Here is a 21,636-nt window from a genome sequence, read left to right on the forward strand (position 1 = left end):
ATGACGAATGCAGGCATAAAAAGTATGAAGTACTGAAAGCATTGAAGGCATATAGGAATCATGGGGGAGAAAACCATAGGATGGAATTTTGTAACTTGAGAAGAGAATATAGGGAATTACTGAACACAACTAAGTCCGAATGGCAGGAGAGGAGAGTTGTTGAATTAAATAGCAATGCAAAACAGAATGATAGTAGGAAAGTATGGAGTAAAATTAGGAGGATTTGTGGAATGCGGAAGCTTTCACGGCAGACTGAAATAAGTCAGGCTATCTGGGTGGAGCGCTATAAGAAACTATTAGAGGTTGACGATAGGTGGAGACCGAGAATAAATGAAAAAGGAATATCGGTAGGACTGGAGTGTACTGTGCCTGCATTGGACAAGGAAATATCGGTAGAAGAAATAAGAGAGGAGCGATTTCGGGCATCACTAACAAATTTTGGAAGCAGGTGGCGCAGAATAAGGATATTCTAGAAAGTATGGTGAAACTATTTAACAGAATTGTTGGTGTTCATATATTTATATTCATTAAATGGGTTTTCACTGGTGGAAAATGCGAAACGAGAAGTAAAATAATAGTCAACTGTTACAAGTTATAAGCATTAGATACACACTTGTTATCATATGCTAATAAGATAATATTCAAATTTACATTTGCTTGTACTGCAGGCCATTATTTCCTGGCTTTTAATGAAATTTGGCAAGTCAGCGTGTTCCAACTCTCTGGCAGGATTCGTCCTATCTCTGGTTTCGTTCGTCTGTGCAAAGTGGAATGTTTTCGTATGATGATCTTTGATGTGTGGGCTATTTGAAATGTATTTTGACAACATAGTGTTATAATCAGCTGTTATTTGCGCAGCAGACTTATGTGATATTGTGATGTTTATATACATCAGCATTTAACATAATTATCTTAGATGTTAATTTGTGCTGTCGAGCCCGAACTTTAGTTCTGCGGGTGTTTAAGGTTTCATCATCGTGAACGAGAAACGTCGGAGAGTCAAGCCAAGTTTCGACATATTTGTGATTTTACAGCCAGTTCATGTCGGTGTCAAATCGTGTACCAGTAATTTCTGTCCAGTGTGATTGGGATGAAGTTCTACGGTAAGTTTCATTTATTGTCGTAATACGTTCGTTAGCTTCACTTTTTAAAGTTGCTGAATCATAAGCCTCTGCTGCAGTATCTCCTTTGTCAGCATTCACTGTCAAACGTTTAGGCTGAGTTTGGAATTGTCTTTGTCTTAGTTTAATGATGTGATTTGAATGGTATAGAAGACGGATTTCTCTTCGTCTAATTACATTGATACCGGTATAGCTTGCACAAAACTTAACCTATAATATTACAAATGGTAGACAAAACTAAGTTAGTCTCGGTGAAGCTTTATGATGGACTGTATGTTTAAGAAACATCTGTATGCTTATTAGGGATCTTGTAAGCGTTGCTCCAAAGTCTGGCCACTTAAAGGAGATATGAAAGTGATGTCCTGAAATTATTGCACACTTAACAGAGATATCACAAGTTATGTATTGAAATCACTATGCTCTTAGTACAGATCCCACTGTCGGCAGCCCTGAAGATGGTTTTCTGTGGTTTCCCATTTTCACACCAGGCAAAGGCACGGCCGCTTCCTTACAACTCCTGGGCCTTTCCTATCCTATCGTTGCCATAAGACCTATTTGTGTCGGTGCGATGTAAAACCACTAGCAAAAAAAAAAAAAAAAAAAGTACAGATGTTGAAAATTGTCTGTGGCATCTGATTTATTTTATTTTCAAACATTTTAATTAGGTCTTATGAAACCAGTCCTATATACGAGTCAAATTCATATGTGTAAAGTCTGTCCGTTAGCCATTTTGCACCTCCTTGTAATTAAAATATAGTGAAGTTTAATTTGGGAAATTGCTGGCCAATTTTTATTTTGAGTTGATGTATTTCTTAAAATGTCTAGTTGAATGTGGAGCTATTTTGTGAGAACTATTAGATTTAATTTCCTCTTCTTTAAGTATAATAAAAAATTTCAGAGAATGTAGGAATGTTGACTATTAGGCTAGTTATTTCAGTGGAGAAAGAAAGACCATCAATGTAACATTTTAAAATATGAATCCTACTTCTGTGTGCACCAGAGTGGACATGGCATGCAAACTGTGAGAAGTAGCCTATCTAAGGACCATACATGACAATTCATTATTCATGTAGCCTGGATAGATGAAACCAATTTTTGTTCATGTAGAGAGTAAAATTAAGTGCATGAACACTTCTCTGCAAAATAAACCTCACCTTTCCATAGTAATTTAATAATTTTTGTTCTGATTTTTGCTTTGTCATCTTGTAGTACATTGGAAAATAAATTCTCTATTTTAGTCTGTTAACATTTGGAGACTGTACCAGTACATAGTGGGGAGTTTTAGCAGACTTGCTTGTTCGGTATGTTTTCTGAAGAAAAATACAAGAAATCAAATTAAGCCATGCATGCTATTTTATGAATAATATGAAAATAATGTAGGAACAGACAGGTTAGCTGCGAAGATTTTTGAAACTACTATTAGGAATTAGTATGTTGAGTTCTCAGTAGGAAGGCTGGTTGAATCCTCAACAGCTCTGTCATCAGCTGTTATAGATGATGATGATGATGATGATGATGATATTGGCTTTACATCCAACTATCTACTTTTACGGTTTTTGGAGAAGCCGAGGTGCCGGAATTTAGTCCCACAGTAAATCTACCGATACAAGGCTGATGTATTTGAGCACCTTCAAATACCACCAGACTCAGCCAGGATCAAACCTGCCAGGTTGGTGTCAGAAGGCCAACACCTCAGCCATCTGAGTCACTCTGCCCTGTTGTTGGTAAATAGATAGCCTAGGTATCACTAAAGAGGTGTATTCCTGGAGAAATGAGGAGCGAGGTAATTTTCTGCTGTTGTGTACTTAAAATAAATAAGTAATAATAATAATCATGGTTTTTGTCCCACGGGTGTTATTTTATATGCTGGTAAATCTGCTAACATGAGTCTGATGTATTTGGGCAGCACCGGACTGGGCCAAGATCAAACCCACCAGTTTGGGCTCAGACGGAGGGAGACAAAAAGGTCGCATCATTTGCTGCTAGACCCTTCCATGGAGACAATAGGTTGACAACATAACAAGCCTTTTTGGAAGCTTTTTCATAACATCAATAAAACAGCAATCAGCTTCAGAGGATCCCTTAATAAACACAAATTCAAGAGTCCCATTTTCATCAAAGTAAATCAAACGACATTACTCACTTTGGAAAAGAAGAGGAGCTGAAAGTATCAGTATTTTTTTTAAATTAAGACATAACATTGACATGAAAAAGTCCTTTTCAAAAACATTTTTAAAACAGAACAATTAAGAAAAACATACACATCACATATCAACAAAAGTGCTGAATACTAACAAATTTTTAACATCTGTTTAAGTGTATAGGGAATTGTTTTAAATTAGGTTAGAACATAGTAGATCCATCTTTCCTTCCCATTTCACCGCCCCATTCAATCCTCCCCACATATTTTAATTCCTTTTTCTTTTTTTAAATTAGTTTTGTTTTAAGCATACCAAAGGTACTATTTTAAGATGGTTGTTGAAAAGAAGAAAATTCTATGTAATTTTACCTAAGCAGTGTTATGTAGCTGAAGATGTTCCTCAGAAATGAAGTATGTTCTACAATTAATTCATTTGCTTAAAGCAAATATATAGTATCAAACAGGTGGAAGTTTACTTTTATTGATTTAGTGCACAGTACACAAGCCAACCATCTCCAGTTCACTCGTAGGTGCCATCAAGTGCTATTGAATATATTCATTTGGGTTCAAGGAAGGAGTAGAGGTGCGAAAATACTTGGTTTTTGTACTATTATCTGACATGTAGAACACTGAAGAGTAGCTACACTATATAGGACTAGTATAGCCCATGGCGACCATGTTTACCTGGTGACGGAGGGGAGGTGGCCCTTCAGTTGAGGCAATGCCACTAAAACCTCATCACAAGTAGCATCTACACTCCAGTGCAAGGCTACAAAAGGTGACTGTTTTCTATGTTAGGAGGAGCCTAAGGCTTTCTGTTGGCATTAGTTCTAAAATCCTTTAGGGATGCAAATACATTATAAAAGTAACCTAAATGAAAGCAAATGTATGAAAGCCTCAGAGACTGTTGGTGACACACAGTTCTTACGATGCTGGAAAAATTATGAGAAATGCACCACTAGCAAACAAACCTATCAGAGTTGTAAACATAAATGTTTTGAAACAAACAGTTTAAATAGAAAAAATAGTTGACTTCATGATCAACAAAGACAGCTAGGAATTAGCGAAGCAAATGAAAAGGAGAAAAGATTAAAGAAAGTGAGTTATGGATATAAACTGCATTATAGCAGGGAAAATAAAGCCAACAATTGTGTAGGAATCATAATTAGACAAGATGTGAATGAGTTTTTAAGTTAAGTCAGTGGAGAAGATGAACAACAGGATGATTAAAGTTGTGTTGAGACTAGAAAGTGGCACTATAGTATATTTCAGTTGTTTGCTTCTCGGAGAGGAAATTGTGACACTGAGGGAGAGAAATGCGTGGAAAAATCTGGAATGATATGTTTAAGACAAAGGAGTAATAATCATAGGACAAAAGAGAAAGAGCCATTTGGATATGGAAAGAGAAATAGAGCAGAAGATATTCTGACTGACTGTTGCCAAAAGAACAAGCTGATAATTGGGAATACATGGTTTTGGAAAAAAAAAGCCAACAGTGTACAATTGGGACAATATAACCATATAATGTTTTGGTCGAGATAGGAAGTTGGAAACCATGGGCAGCTTTTCCCTGTGAATCTTTTGAAGGAGATCACAGAATGGTGATAACTAAGATACATGTGGGTAAAATACAAAATGTTACCGAGGTAAGACAGAAAACTTACAAACCGAGCTCGATAGCTGCAGTCGCTTAAGTGCGGCCAGTATCCAGTAATCGGGAGATAGTGGGTTCGAGCCCCACTGTCGGCAGCCCTAAAGATGGTTTTCTGTGGTTTCCCATTTTCACACCAGGCAAATGCCGGGGCTGTACCTTAATTAAGGCCACAGCCGCTTCCTTCCACTTCCTAGCCCTTTCCTATCCAATCGTCGCCATAAGACCTATCTGTGTCGATGCGACGTAAAGCAAAAAAAAAGAAAAAGAAGAAAGCTTTCAAGGGAAGTGTCACACCCCCAATGCTGAAACCTACCTAAAACCTTGGTGACATAATCGATGTGGTACAAGAAGACCATATGCCAAAAGTGAATTGCCTGTTCCCACTTCATAGCACCATCCTCCCGTAGTATAGTTAAGTCATTCAGATGACCGCGCTCCATTTTTCTAGTATTTTCTCTCCTGAAGAATCTGGCCATAGCCAGTAGGTTCTTTCTGTCATCTATTTTGTGGTGACAATGTAGCCCACTGGTGCTGCGAGGGTAAATTTTTGGTTGTTGGTTTGCAAAATATAGGTTACAGATACAACATGGCAGCAGCTCCATCAATCTCACAATGTACTGAACGGGTTTGCCAATGTTTAGCATTATACATTGGCATGTGACAAACTAGGTTAGAGCTACTAAATAACTTTGTTTTTGCCGTATGGATACTATGAGCCACAGCCATAGAAAATAGCCTCTCAAAGGTAGTGTACTGTTCCGTGGCAGAAATTGGCCTATAACAAACACGAAGGAGAGGTTGGGGCTACTAAATTACTTTTTTCCTTGCTGTGCACACAGTGTGTGCCACGGCCATAGAAAAAAGTCTCTTGATGGGAGTGTGGCCCCAAAGGGGAACTGTTTTGTGACAGAGACTGACCTAGGCACTGGACAGAGTGTGAATTAATGATCAATGACTTACCTTTATTAATACCAAAGTATGAGGGCTATGCCGAAACCTTTTAGTAGAGTGTGGGAAAAAGAAATTATTTGCAAAACAACAATTACAACTTTTCAAAATACTCTCCATTAACACATATACATTTTTCCATTCTCTGAAACCTCTCGAAAACGTCTCAGACCAAACTTCTTTCGCGATGTCACTAAGTGCACTCTCGTATGCTGCAATGGCCTTGTCATCTGATGAAAACAGCGGCCCACAAATGTTTTCCTTGGTCACAGGAAACAGAAGAAAGAAGTCACATGGGGCCTGGTCAGGTGAATAGGGGGGATGAGGTAACACTCGCACTTTTCCCTTTTCCAAAAAGTCCAGTGTTCTAGCAGCCCTGTGCGCAGATGCATTGTCATGATGCAGCAGAAGGTGCCCACTCTTGGACTTTGGGTGCTGTGACCTCCATATGGCGAGGACTTTGGGAAGACAATCATTTGCGTACCATTCAGCATTGACTGCACAAGGTGTTTCCAAGGTCACAGAAGTGAGATGCCCCATTTTCGTAAAAAAATTGCTACCATCTTCTTTCCAGAGCTCCGACTTCGTCAAAAGTTTGTGGATGGTTTCTCCCACGGAAAGCACCACACACAAGACTGTCTCTTCGCTTCAGGGTCATATTGGTAGACCCATGTTTCATCACGTGTGACGATATTGTAGGTGTCTTGGGACTGCCCTCCATTGATTTTTTCATAGCATAAAACACCAGTTCACTCTCGCTTCCTTTTGGCTTTCTGTCAGGGAATGTGGCACACAACGGGCACATCTTGTGGTACGGCCAAAATAATTGTGAATGATGGTCTGCGCTCCTGTTGACCCAATATTTAAGGTCCCTTCAGTGTCAGAAAATGTAAGTTGTGGATCTACTTTGATAATTTTCCTCACAGGATCAATGTTTTCCTGAGTCACAGCTGTTGCTGGGCGACCAGGACGAGGTTCATCTTCAATTGACTGCCGACCCCTTGAAAACTCACAAAACCAATTTCCAACTGTCGCCCTAGAAGGGGAAGCCTCACCAAAAGCACGCAGCAAAGAACAATGGCATTCTTCGGCACTTAAATTATGTTTGTTATCATAAAAAGTCTGCGCGAAAATCGTGGCACAACAGACCCGTCTTGCGCCGTGTCTAACTCAGCATTGCCTGTGCTTTCTTCCTGTGCTGTGGAGGAACCACCGCTGGGAGGGGTTGCACACGCATGTTCCAAGGTTGAGAAACATCACTCTTTCAAATGAAAAGAATCCCATTGTCCTCAGAATTACAGTTTACGGGCTGCTAAAAACTTTCGGCATAGCCTTCATACCACTGCTGTGAGAAATGGTGAGTAGGAGTGGTCACTCCACTAACAATGTCTGATATAAAAGTAGTTATTTTGCTGATAGGCTTTTGTCCGTAGAAGCAGTCAATGGTAACTACTTAATAAGAATTCAGAGGATGATCTGATTCTCTCAGATAGTGAAAATGAGTCTGAAAATTAATTTTTTTTAAGAAATGAAAGCGACAGTTGTGATAAAGTTATTACTGTTGAACAAAGTGCCAGTCAGGAGTCTCTCTGTATTTTTGCCCTCCATCTTTAGCAAAAATATTGGAATGAAGGGTAACCGAGCAAAGTGGCTGCGCGTGTTAACGTGGTATGGCTGTGGAGCTAAGCTCTGCATTTGGGAAACATGTGGCTTCGAAACCCACCATTGGCTGTCCTGAGAATGGTTTTCAGTGGTTTTTCATTTTCACTTCCAGGCAAATGCTGGGACAGTTCCTATTCATAAACCACAGTCGACCCAGTTTCATTCACCATCATTCATTTCCTTTTCATTAGCTCCTGAAATTAGGTTGGCGTCAGGGAGGGCATCCAGCTGTGAAATCATGCTATGTAAATTCATCTCAACTCATCCTCAACCCCGTATCAAGAAACTTGACTAAGGGGTAGACATAGGAGTGAAGGGTAATGTAATTACACTATAGACCCAACTGAAAGTCATATGAAGATATATATTTTGGACTATGTTCTTTTGTTTATTTATGTAAACAAACTAAATTGTACCCAGAATAAGTGATTGCTGCAGTTCCATGCCCTGATGCGAGATATTTGATTTTTAAAAGAGGCAGCACGGTAGATGTTAACCAGAGGTACCTGGTATAAGCTTAACAAATTTGAGCTGTATTATCTGTCACTTAAGTTGTTTTGATTAGGTGAAAGAAAGACAAAACAGATCAATGTTCAGATATATTTATTAGTAAGGATTTTTCATTTACTTTTCTTCTTTACTCTTGTTTCAGAGAATAACTTCTGTTTCATTTTTTATTTTCAGGAAAAAGTCAGGGGAAGCATGGGTGTCTTGCAAGTTTCGTGGTAAGTGTGCCATTGATATACATGCAATGAATTACAACACTTACAGGTACCGGTAGTCATTTAGATTATTACTAACTCATTTTCTTTTTATAAAGGTGAGACAGGGCTCCATGGCAAGCTTTTTAGTAGGGGCCAAACTGATGAGGGAACCCCAGATGTAAGAGGGTCAGATGATTTTGTGGTGGGCAAGGTGACTAGTTCTACGCTTGAAGTAACGTACAGGCCTACAGGACATAAATGTGTGTTCATATCTCCTAGAACTGTGTATACAGGAATTCATAAGAAAAGTGTAAGTACAAGTGTCCAATATTCTATTTTAAGATGATTATATTCACATTTTCTACCACATTTGGTCTTTCAAGATAGAAATAGTAACATTATGTGTTCATAGCTGCAGTTCATTGGAATATTCAAAAGAGAGATTCTGATCTTGTAGCAGGCAGGAAATAAGTGTAAATTTCAAGATAATGTTTTGTAAATTTAGGTTAAAGAAAATTACTTTTTAGAGATCATTACTTCAAAGTGTTAGATGTAAAACATTAGCCTGCATGATGATGTGGTGATTATTATTTTAGGGTTAAGTATTGCTCGATAACTACTCCCTTGTGAAGTAGAGGCATGCACCTACATTTGGCTATCATGGAAGTCTTAACAAATTTCATGTACAATCCCTGTTTGAAGTTGTCAAGGACTTTTGTATTCAATTTAGATCTTGTCCAAACATTCCCATTGCTTTCTCATACTTTTTTTGTCTTTCCTATTCTATCAGTACATTTTTCTCTGTGGGTAATAAATAAATTAAAATTTTCTAAATGTGTTTTTTTTATATATAAAATTTACACTGATGACACTTCTGCTTTAAAATTTAGAAAAGCAAAGAAGTTGGGTTTTTTCCCTCCTATAGCAATAGTTTTGTAGAAAGATGATTGATGGGTTCTTAATTTGCATTTCAGGTGGTTTCCCTGGCAGTAACTCCCAATGGATTGAGTGTATCTGCATGTACAGAAAATAAACTCCAAGTTTGGGATGCTAATGATGGAATGTTGAGGGTATGTACATGTACTAACAATCTTTATTGTGTGTTTTACAAGAGTATTGGCAGGGTTACATGTAAAGCAGACAGCATCAGTTGTACTTTATATCCATAATCCTTACAGAGTTGTCCCCTAATAGATTATTGTACTGAAAAAATAATCACAAACATAACGAACATAGGTATACCTATCTCTAGTTTTGCTCTACTGTGCGTACGCCTGCCCAGGTGCAATCCCCCTACCCCTCCCATCGTGGTTCACCGGCAACCTGGAGGGGCGGTGTATGTCCCCTACCCATCCCCTCTTCTCCCTGGATCTAACAGATGACTCCTTTACTTTCATTAACATGCCTTCACCAGTTCAGGTCAGATAAGGATTCTTCCCCTCCCTCTACCGAACCCTGTAGTTCTCAAGAGCCCCCCACCTGACCCACCCATTTCTGTCTTTCCTTCCCCTTTTCCCTCAACCTGCACGGTTGACCAGTAGCTGATGAGGGAAACTTATATATCTTAACCGTCTTCATCTGCTCCCCCTTCACCTCTCTTCCCCTGTCCCTACAACCCATCTCGTGCGTTTAAGGACTTCTATCCGCCTGTCCCAGATTCCCTCGTGATGTGTTTTCGTCCGCTCATACAGATGGCCACTGTGTACCATTTAGGCACGTCCTCACCATTAGCTTTAAAGGGATGAGAACACCCATGCACGCGTACCAGCTATAGTTCCCCTGCTCGGACAACTTGTAGCTAGGAGGACCCTCTTTAGACTCTGTGCTTAAGCTAATGTGTCACTTATCCAATACCTCATGTACTTGTCTTTCAGACTATATGCACATCTTTCTCACAATATCTAAAAATCTACTTATATTACTATTGTTTTTCCATTCCTTCATCAAACAACAAATAACTTTATGCTCATTCCCTTCCTGCGATAACATCGATAACTCATTCTCACGCAGGAATTTAGTTTTTACTTCTTGGGTTTTCTGCAGGTGAAAGTCTTCCCTCGTCTATCCACACAACACACATATCTTATTGTCTTTTCCTTTCGTCCATCCCTTATTCATATATGTCCCCATCAATCACCATGTCAAACCTGTTCTTGTTTTCCTATTTACATTTTGTATCCTCAAACTAATTTTTTGACAATCTACAAAATATCGAGAGGGAAGCTCTACTCCTGCATTCCACTTCTCCTTCTTGTTTATATACAAGGTGTCCGGGTTAAAGGTATAATAATATAAAATTTAATAACTTGAGAAGTAGTGGAGACATTTACTTGCGATTTGTTTCTACAAGTAGGGTAACTCAAAAGGTTTGTTTAAATATCTAATAAACCTCGATGTGCGCACCATTAGTGGTGCGACAGACATCTAATCGGTATTCCACTTCTCTCCAAGTGTTCTGCAGCATTGTAGGCGTAACATTTGTGATAGCTGCACGAATGCAATGACGCAGATGTGGTAGATCACGAACTGAAACAGACCGAATCGAGGAATACCTCATTTCCATCACGAACTGGTGTCTGGTACACTTGATTCTTGACAAACCCCCACAGGAAAAAATCAAGTGGCATAATGTCGGGGCTTCTAGGGGGCCAAGCAACTGATGGACTACCTCTCCCAATCCAGCGATCTGGGAACTCGCGATTCAAGAAATCCCTCATAACTTCTGCAAAATGGCATGGTGCACCATCTTGCTGAAAGATCACATCACAGGGAAGTTGTGGCACAACATACTGCTCCAACATATCTTGGTAACGTGTTCCATTAACTGTAGGCTCCGCGAAGAAGAATGGGTCAATAACCCTGTCCTTCAACAATCCACACCACACATTCACTTTTGGAGAGTCCTGTTCCAACTCTATCACTACGTGGGGGGGGTTCAGATCCCCATATGCGGCAATTGTGCTTGTTTACCGTGCCAGAAATATGGAATGTAGCCTCATCCGAGAAACAGACCGAATCGAGGAATACCTCATTTCCATCAATTTTTGCCAGAATTGTCTCCACAAATGCCTTCCGTAGCGACCTGTCCTGAGGTTTGATTTTCTGACAAAGCTGTAGTTTGTACGCTCGTAGGCGCAACCTTTTGTGGACGACATTGTGTACTGTCGCATGAGGTAACTGTAACTGCCTACTTGCTTGTCGAAATGACTTACGAGGGCTCCGCTTGAAGGACTCGCGCATTAAATCAACACTAGCCTCTGAAACTACATGCTTGGCGTGGCGGCCCGACATTGACAGCAAGGTCCCAGATTCTCGAAGGCGCCTGTCCCATTTCATGATTGTTACATAAGTGGGAACATCATCAGTTGGTAACAGTCCATACTCACGCCGAAATCTACGTTGTACTAGTTTAACGGATTTTATCTCTGCAAGCGAAAGCACACAGAACACCTTCTCCTGTGGAGTCCACATGTTTACTGGCACGCTTCTCGTGAACAATGCAGTTATGTGCACGTGCATGTGGTACCACCACCAGCGCAAGCGAACACAGAAAACATTTTGAGTTATCCTAGTTGTAGAAGCAAACCTTCAATAAATATCTCCATTATTTCTCAAGTTATTAAATTTTATATTATTATACCTTTAAACCGGACACCTTGCATATATTTTTACCCTTTTTTCAATACTCTTCCAATTTATACCTTTTCTGCTGTCCCATTCCCTCCCCCAGTACTCTCACAACCCCATCCTCTAAAGAATATTTCTGAACTTGTCTACCCAGTATACTGATATTCCATCCTTACTTGTGATTTGGTGTTGGTATGCAGTCTGCAGGAGTCTATCCCCTTCTCCCTTTTTCAGTCTTATTCAATAGCTTATAACTCTTTAAAATGTCAACCATTATACATTCATTACAAATTAATCTTGCTTCTGCATTTGCAGTATAATACGCAAGCCCCATTACAATTTTACTAAACTTACTCACTAATTGACTTAATAACAGGGTCAATGACCTTAGATGTTAGGCCCCTTTAAACAACAAACATCATCATCAAGATTTAATCATTCACACTCTTTTCTCCACATCCCAAATTTCTACTCCATACAATGTTCTGCTTTTGACCACTGCCTGAAAAAAAACAAACAATTTTTTGTATCTTGTACTGTATATTCGGGAACGTATTTTATAGTATCTCCATTACTGAGAGTGTAGCTAGCCCTTTCCGCTTCATTCATTTTACTTGCTCTACCCAACTCTCATTACTACTCAATTTAAAACCCAAGTACCCAAGATTATTTGTTATCTTAAGTAATACATTTCATATTATTCTGTATTGAAGAGCAATATAATGTAAAAAAACAAAACCTAAAATGTATTCAATACTATTTATTGTAACCTTAAAAAAGCTACATATATTTGATGAAGCTAGTTTTGGTCTTGCTAGAGACCATCATCAGTCAAAATCAATAAAGGTAAGGCAAGACATGAATTATAGGTAAAATTTATGAAGCAAGGATGCATTGTTGTCTTTCCACTGTTAATTTTTAGAGACCCTTTACTTGCAAATGCTACTACCTCATTGATGCTTTTATCTAGGCCTCCAGCTGTCAACGCCAGCAAGATAATGTCATCAGCAAAGATCATGCCCAGAATTTCTTGCTGACCTAGCGCTGGGTATGCCCACTTATCCTTTCCATGCCCTCTTAGTATAGCAGAAATAACATGGGTGATAAGTCACATCCTTGTTTCAACTCAATCTTGGATTCAATGAGTCCACCCCTGATGTAATAGTACACTTTTTCATATATCCCTTCAGTTGCTTTATGTATCTCATAAAACACCCCCTACCCTCCCTAGTCTCTCCAACATCGCTCCCCTGCTCACTGTATCAAAGGACTTCTTGAAATCCACTGCCGCTGTATACAGTTTCCTTCCTTTCCTTTTAATATATTTATCTATTACTGTCATGATATATTATCCATGGTCCTTCTCCCTTTTCCTAAAACCACTTTGGTGATCGAGAGAATGTCGTACTCCTCTGCCCATTCTTGTAACCTATTTGCTACAATGCCTGTATGTATCTTACTTAACAAGTTTAACAATGTTATACCCATATAATTGCTAGGATTACTTTTATCTCCTTTCTTTCTATAAATGGGACACATTATACCTTTTTGCCATTCTGTAGGAAATTTACCCGACTCAAAAACCTTATTGTATAACTTCACCAAACACTACATTTGCTTTTTTTTTTGCGACCTCTTTCCAGAATATATTTGTTATCCCATTTATCCCCCCCCCCCCTCACTTTCCCTCACTTAGCTTTTCCTCCTCTTTCTTCTTCCATTCCCTTTTCCAGATTCTCTCTGGGTAGGGTAGTGTACCAAAGCCCTCCACCTTACTCGATCTTTCCACCTCTCCTCTTCTAGTACTTTATTGCTATTGACTCCTCTATTTGCAATACAGCCCACAACAGAGCTCCATCTCGTTCTAGGCCTCTTTGCAGTCTCTCTATCTATGAATGCTCTCTTTGCATTTTATCTCCTGGTGTTCTCATCAAGTGTCCAAACCATTTCAACTTTGCTATATCAATCTCTTCTTGAAGTTTACACACTCCAACGCTTTTCCTTATTTCCTCACTTCGTTTTCTGTCTCTTCTTGTCTTTCCCTGTATGCTCCTCAAGAACTTCATTTCAGCTGCTTGTATTTTACTTGTAATCGTACAAAATTCCAACCCAACGTCAAGTCAGTGTTTGTATTTACGGCAATATTTTTGCCAAGGTATAGGTTATGTATTTATTTTGTATTGTCAGTATCATTTATTTCATTGTAAGAATATTGTATGTATATATTGTGCCCAATGCATTTTCTGAAGTATTTGAAAATGGCATCAAGTAGAGGTATGGACCACACAGGCCAGAATTGTATGGAAAGGAATCTTAGGATATAAGTTTATAGGAGGCCATGACCAAGTTGGAAGATACAATTTTAAAAGGCTGTGAGGAGAGAACATAACAGTATCAAATGAATTGTTTTGAAACACAAGTAAAATATAATATATTATCACACTTATAAAATTGAACGGACAGAAACCAGAAGCATATAATTTCTACTGCGATGAAAGAGAAGAATAATTGCCATTAGAATCGAAATTACAGAGATATTAACTGTGGTAAACAAGAAAATACAGCATAATAGTTATACATCATTGAAGAGTGTAATAGCAGCGTAAAATACGAATGTTTCATTCAAATACGTTCATCAGTTGGACCAGTACGAAACACGACACGTCGAAGCTCATCACAAGTAGAGCGTAAAGAAGAGAAAAATATACAGAAATCATTTTCTGAGAAGAAAGATTGAGAAATAATTTAGCCTACAAGAATAGAAATATCCTAAAATTGCAGATTCTTTTAAAACTAAGATCAAAGACATTGAGACAAGAGCAAAATATTTGATTGACCGAATTGATACGAAACATGTAAGGATAGATTATCATTTTAAGAAATTCTGAAAATGACTGATTACTTGTTGGATTTCTTGGATGTTATTACTAGCTCCAGAATGAAGAAGCAGACGTCTTGCTAATTTCGAGGTGGAGCGACCTGATCCAGCCAGTAGACTAGACCTGATGAGAGGAACGACTCCAGCCGAACCACAGGCCGCAGCCAGTGATGTGACACGGAGAGAGAGATACAGAGACAGTGTACTTGCTGAATGACGAGCTAAGTTTGCTATATATGTTAGTTCTTAATTAAGCTAGACATAATGGTGTAATATCATTTACAATAAGTGTGAGATTTTTAGATGGTGAAGTGACTCAGTGAAGTGATATAGATTATGTGAATGATACCATACTAAATTAAGCTATGACTATCTCGAAAGAAGAGTGAATTAGGATTATTATAGTAAATGAGAATACGATTATTTGCGAGAAAGGATGTAGATTATCATACAGCTGAATATGAGTATTTGCGTGTAGTAGATTTCATTAATGGATTTTGTGAAGCCATTCATGCTAAGTTAACGTCATTATGGGATGATATGATAGGAGCTATGATATATACAAGTTATTCCTTGTTGAAATACATCATCAAATGGAATTACGTATTGCCAGAGGTTGAGCATTGTTCTATAAAAAGAAAGATGATCGAAATAAAGTGAATATGATTGCAGCAGAGTTGTATACGTCTTAATAAATGTGTTATTTTTATTTTATTTTTTTTGCTAGGGGCTTTACGTCGCACCGACACAGATAGGTCTTATGGCGACGATGGGATAGGAAAGGCCTAGGAGTTGGAAGGAAGCGGCCGTGGCCTTAATTAAGGTACAGCCCCAGCATTTGCCTGGTGTGAAAATGGGAAACCACGGAAAACCATCTTCAGGGCTGCCGATAGTGGGATTCGAACCTACTATCTCCCGGATGCACGCTTACAGCCGCGCGCCTCTACGCGCACGAAATGTGTTATTTTAGGAAGAGGTTATGATATATGAAAGATGGTTATGTTATTGGTTACATTGAATTGATTGAGTGATATATTTGAGAATGGATTAATGTGAAGCAATTTGAGTGTTGTAATGGGAAGTTATGCTGTAATACGATGTAAATATGGGATGTTAAATGTTTATATATTCAGAAGTGGATCAAATATGTGATGCAAGTAAATTGAAAGAGATACATCGAGGGAATAGCAAAACACAAGGTATGCATGACAAACCCATATATGTAGATAAGAGTAAATGGTTTCTGCAATGTCAAATACAGCTGTTGGAGTTAGGAAATACTTATAGCAAATTACATACCGTATTTATGCGAATAATCCCCGCATACTTTTTTAAAAAATTTGATGCACGAAATTGGGGTGCAGGTTTTATTTGCGTCAAGGTTGCCAACACGCTCCTGGCTCCCTAGTTTTGGATGGTGAGTGTACAGTTATAAACGGAAAGCACTGTCGGCAGCCCTGAAGATGGTTTTCCATGGTTTTCCATTTTCACACCTGGAAAATGCTGGGGCTGTACCTTAATTAAGGCCTCGGCCGCTTCCTTCCAACTCCTAGGCCTTTCCTATCCCATCGTTGCCATAAGACCTATCTGTGTCAGTGCGACGTAAAGCAACTAGAAAAAAAGCCTTATACATAAAAAGAGCACTCTGCATCTCAAATAGACTTTTATACCAGCTAGCAGAAACATCTTCCTTCATAGAACACTTGATGGCAACATGTTACAATCTGACACCAACCCCAGCTACCTAAAGGTTCGTGGATGAACGACTCCAGAAAACTGCAGAAATAGACCCCGAATTCTGTAATACTCCCACCATGAACAATGATGAATGGAAACCAGCCAATTTTGAGCTACGTCACCTCTATACGAGAGGAGCAATTCACAGCTTTCATCACGGTATTTGTAATAACAAAGGGTTTCGCCAGGTATCCAGTGACTGTGTTTGTGAAATCTGTGGCTCACGTTGTTCACTGTACCACCTGTTCGACTGCACACAAAGAACACTTCTTCTTTCTCATTATGCTAAAGGTGAACCCTTGTATTGACAGTGAATTTCTCTATTTTAAAAATCGTATTTAATATTAAATTTAAATTTAATTTAAATTTAATATTAAATATTATTATTATTATTATTATAGTCATTAATCATTGCCCCAGACAAGTGGAACAGGCTTCAGCAGCCGGCACAGTTCCTATCCTCGCCGTTAGATGGCGGCTTCATGCATTCCATTGCTGAGCTGCTTAAAACTGGAAATAGGACGTGGATTTTCATTTTACATTTCTTACATAGTATTCCCCACCCAGCTACTCATTCCTGCCACCCGGCTGATAAAAATTTCTGGGGAGAACACTGTATAGTAGATATTCCTTTAGGTCATTTCTAAATGTGAGACTACACCATTTTTGGCTTCTCTTCCTCCACTATAGTATAAGGTGTATCCTTTCTTTAGTTTCCTCTCACCTTTCCCTTTCTATTTGGTCTCACTGATTCCCAGCAATGCTGTATCTTTGTCAACCATAAAATCTACAATTTCTTTCACTTTATCTGTTAGTGTCACTACATTGATGGTCACTATCTTGATGTATTTGGTTGCTCACATTTCTCCCAGCATCACAATAACACTTCTAATATCTCATCCTCTGTTATCTCCTTATCTAAGCCTGGTATATACATGTCTACTTCTTCCCCAATTCCTCCCTCATATCCCTCCCTTCTCCACAATTCCTCCCCACCTAATAGTCCTTCAAAATATTCCACCCATCTCTCATGCTTTATTCCAGGCTTGACATACCCCTTCTTCTATTTATTCTATTGATTCTGTCCCACACCTTGTCTCCCCCCTATTCTCTCTGCACTCTCTATTTATTGCTTCAGTCTGTTCCTTTTGCCATTCTTTCTTCCTTTCTCGTAACATGGCTTTATATCGTTTTCTTAGCTTAAAAAACTCCTCTTTCTTTCCTTTCCCCCCCTTGCTTCCCATATATCTTCAGTACTCTTTCCTTCTCTTCTCTTCACATCCCTTTTTATACCAACCCTCTCCGTATTCATTTTTGCTTCCTAGGCCTCATTTCACATATGCTATAGTTTTGATAGGTTTTTCTATTAATTCTAATGCCAAATCCACCTTGTTACCACCTAAAGCTATGTTTATACCACTCTTAATAATTTGGAAGTAATTTTCCGTAAAACAAGTATTCAATTTCTCCTTGATCTTTTCAGACCTCTTATATTTCATCAGTTTCGTACACCTCTCTAATTTTCCTCAACCATCCTTTTCCTCCTCCTTCTCTTCCCTACTTAATATATACTGGGGAGGAAGAGGATTCTGCCCAGTCCACTACTTCTATCCTGGTAATTTTCTCCCATGTGTCCCCCAAACTAATCATCAGATCAATTACACTCCCTCCTAGCTCAGTAGTGTTTGTTAGCTTGACCACCTTGGTGATAATCCCGTCAAAGTGGAGGAGCACAACACCTTGAATGTGCTTCGTGGAGTTATCTTCCACTGTGATCTCATCTTGAACACTGACGATGAGTTGATGGAAGAAATGAAACACTGTGGCTTGACACACGTCCGGCGCATTATGCGGAAAGTCAACAGCGAAGACGTCTTAATAATTTCAGACTATACTTGACAGAACAACATTATGCTAACTAGACTTCCGGTGGCGTTGGCATTTCTGTCCGTTCTGATACCTGCAGTGAAGAGGTTCCACTAAGAACCGCGCTGGAGGCTGTAGCAGTTCGTGTTCCACTGCCTGTCATAGTGTAATGTTTATTTTCCACCAGGCCAGCCTCTTAATATACATGATGTAACTGATCTTATAGCTCAGCTTCCATCTCCATTCCTCCTATTGGGAGATTTTAACGTCCATCACCCTTATATGGGCCTCTGAAATGCCTTGCCGCTGGGGAAGAGAGTTGGAAACATTAGTAAGAGATCTGGATTTATGTATTTTGAATACAGGTGAACCAACTCATTTCAGTGTACGTTGCGGCACGTACTCTCGCAGACATCAGTCTTTGCAGCCGAATGCTGATTCCCCTGTTTTGGTGGAATACACACGATGATCTCTGTGACAGTGCCCATTTTCCCATTGTTCTTACTTTGTTGAAACAGAAATCCGTCGAGGCTCCTCCTGGATGGATTCTTAAACATGCTGATTGGCCAAAGTTCACATCACTAGCTGTCTTTTATGACTTGACCAGGCGGAGCGTAGATGGCGATTCAATTACATAACACAAGTTATTCTTGCTGCTGCTGAGGAGTTCATTCCATCGATTTCAGGGACTCCTCGCCAAAAACTCGTTCCTTAGTGGAACGAAGAAATTTCAACAGCTATCCAAGAACGCCGTCACACTCATAAACGCTGTCGTAGGCAGCCTACTGTGGCCAGTTTGGCAACATTTAAGAAACTCTGTGCTAAGGCGCGAATTCTTATTTGACAGAGTAAGAAAGTTTCATGGGAGAGATTTGTGTCGTCTATGACGTCACATACTCCATCATCTCAAGTGTGGACTAAACTTAGACGTATTTGGGATATTCAAGGATCATCTTCTGTACTGGGAATTTCCATTTCAGGCAGTATCGTCACTGAACCACTCTCGATTGCTAACCATCTGGCCAGTCATTTCAAGGATGTGTCTGACTCCAGGAATTACCATCGTGATTTCCTCGCTCTGAAGAGGGACGCAGAACGTCATCACCTTAGTTTCGCCACTCAAGCTTTAGAGGATTGTAATGTGCCCTTTATGGAATGGGAACTCCGCACCGCCTTAGCGCTTTGCAAGGACTCGTCTCTTGGACCAGACAATGTCCATAACCAGATGTTGAAGTACCTTAGTGAGGATAGTCTGTTATATCTCCTTCGTGTGTTCAACCGAATCTGGATAGAGGATGAGTTTCGATCTCAGTGGCGAGAGGACATAGTCATTCCTGTCCTCAAGCCTGACAAAAACCCTAAGTATGCAGGAAGTTACAGACCTATTTGTCTTACCTACTGTTTGTGTGAGCTATTTGAGAGGATGGTAAATCACCGACTTGTGTTTTGTCTGGAGAAACAGGGACTATTGTCCGAGTTCCACTGTGGTTTTTGAGCCGCTCGCTTGATCAGTGACCACTTGGTAGGTCTGGAGAGTTCTATCCAGGATGCATTTCTCTGCAAACAGCATTTGGCGGCTGTTTTCTTTGACTTAGAAAAGGCCTATGACACCACATGGCGATATGGTATCCTTTCAGTCCTGCGTCAATGGAGATTCCGAGGTAACTTGCTGGTATTTTTTTGCGAATTTTTGTTCCTCCATCTATTCCATGTACGAGTAGGGAGGGCATAATCGCAATACCACGTTCATGAAAATGGAGTCCCGCAGGGATCGGTTCTTAGTGTCACTCTGTACACGATTGCCATAAACGGTATTACCAATATAAATGGTCCGTTATTGGACATTATAAATTTTCCAGCTAACTCATTCCTGGTTGCCAGCGTTTCACCCTCGTGTGCTAGGCTGGGCTCATCAGTTGGTACCTAGCACACCTACCAAGACGCCGACTAGTGCATACCGTTGAGGCCACTGCGTAGGCAAATTGTAGCCACCGGCAGTGCTAATGCACTATTAGACACTTTGTCTCATTATCAAAAATTGATGCCTGCTTAGCTTGGCCGGTGGCTACAATTTGCCTACGCAGTGGCCTCCACGGTATGCACTAGTCGGCGTCTTGGTAGGTGTGCTAGGTACCAACTGATGAGCCCAGCCTAGCACACGAGGGCGAAACACTGGCAACCAGGAATGAGTTAGCTGGAAAATTTATAATGTCCAATAACGGACCATTTATATTGGTATTATAAATTTACTCATTCGGAACAAATATTTCAGATTCCCTATGGGAATCAACGTCTTTATCATAAACGGTATTGTCGCTGCTGCTGGTTCAGCAGTAATACCATCGTTATATGTGGACGATTTTGCTCTGCATTACAACTGAACAGTATGGCAGTCGCAGAGAGACAATTACAGCAAGCCATTAGGAGAGTGGAATTGTGGACTTTAGAACATGGCTTTCGGTTTCCAACCGCAAAGATCTATGCTGTACACTTTTGCCAGAATCGCATTCTTCACTCGCATCCTGAGCTTTATTTAGGAAATTTCTCTCTTCCTGTAGTTGACACTTACCGATTTCTTGAGCTCTTTTTCGATAGCAAATTATCGTGAAAGCCACGTGTGCGGCAGTTAAAAGTGCAATGCACTAAGACAGGGCCTCTTAGGGTGCATGCGCCAGTGCACTGCACTGCACATTGTGCTGCAGGAGACAACTTCACTATGTTGACCAGAGTGCAAACCTCCACTCCTCTTTCCCTACATCTGTCTCACCCGTTCGGCCCGTCTCTGTCTTCTTCACCTTCCCCACTGATTCTTCCTTCACTGCGAAATGTTTATGTGCATTGAGCGGAGGCACTCTGTTGTATGGGACAATGTTACACGTGTTAAAAACTCTTCTTTCATATTGGTTTGATCACACAATTTATCTTCTCTAGCTCTTCTTTTCCTTTTTCTTTGCAGTTATACCAGTAATATCTGGAACAAGGGATCGGCTGACATCAATACTGAGAGCGTTCTTTAAATTACTATCAGAAATAATTGCACACAATCTAGTTTCCATACAAGTCAAAACAGAAAAAAGCTTTCACATATGCATGTGGAACCAAACATACAGAAAATCTTAGCTGCGTCTGGATGCAGCTTAGGAAAATCATCCTTCGACAAATTCTTGTAGAATTCAAGCAAAGCGTTTGCATTGAAAAATATGTAACTTTTTGATGAATACTGATAAATAAAATCATGAATAAAAATATATAAATAAAATTACTCGAAAACTTAATAAAATTAATAAGCATAATTAACC

At 39.6% G+C, this 21,636-nt stretch overlaps 1 protein-coding gene across 1 annotated transcript in view; it reads left to right on the forward strand.

Annotated features, from left to right (window-relative positions):
- The first annotated feature begins 774 nt into the window (after positions 1–774).
- Positions 775–21,636, forward strand: part of LOC136867180 (proteasomal ATPase-associated factor 1) — a 51,764-nt gene continuing 30,902 nt past the window's right edge. The window contains exons 1-4 of the mRNA XM_067144303.2: positions 775–1,103; positions 8,210–8,250; positions 8,346–8,539; positions 9,204–9,299. Of these exons, the coding sequence (XP_067000404.2) occupies positions 1,042–1,103; positions 8,210–8,250; positions 8,346–8,539; positions 9,204–9,299 (393 nt within the window). The 5' untranslated portion in view covers positions 775–1,041. The remainder of the gene's footprint in view (positions 1,104–8,209; positions 8,251–8,345; positions 8,540–9,203; positions 9,300–21,636) is intronic.

The sequence above is a fragment of the Anabrus simplex genome, chromosome 3 (assembly GCF_040414725.1).
Source record: "Anabrus simplex isolate iqAnaSimp1 chromosome 3, ASM4041472v1, whole genome shotgun sequence".
Taxonomy (NCBI): Eukaryota; Metazoa; Arthropoda; class Insecta; order Orthoptera; family Tettigoniidae; genus Anabrus; species Anabrus simplex.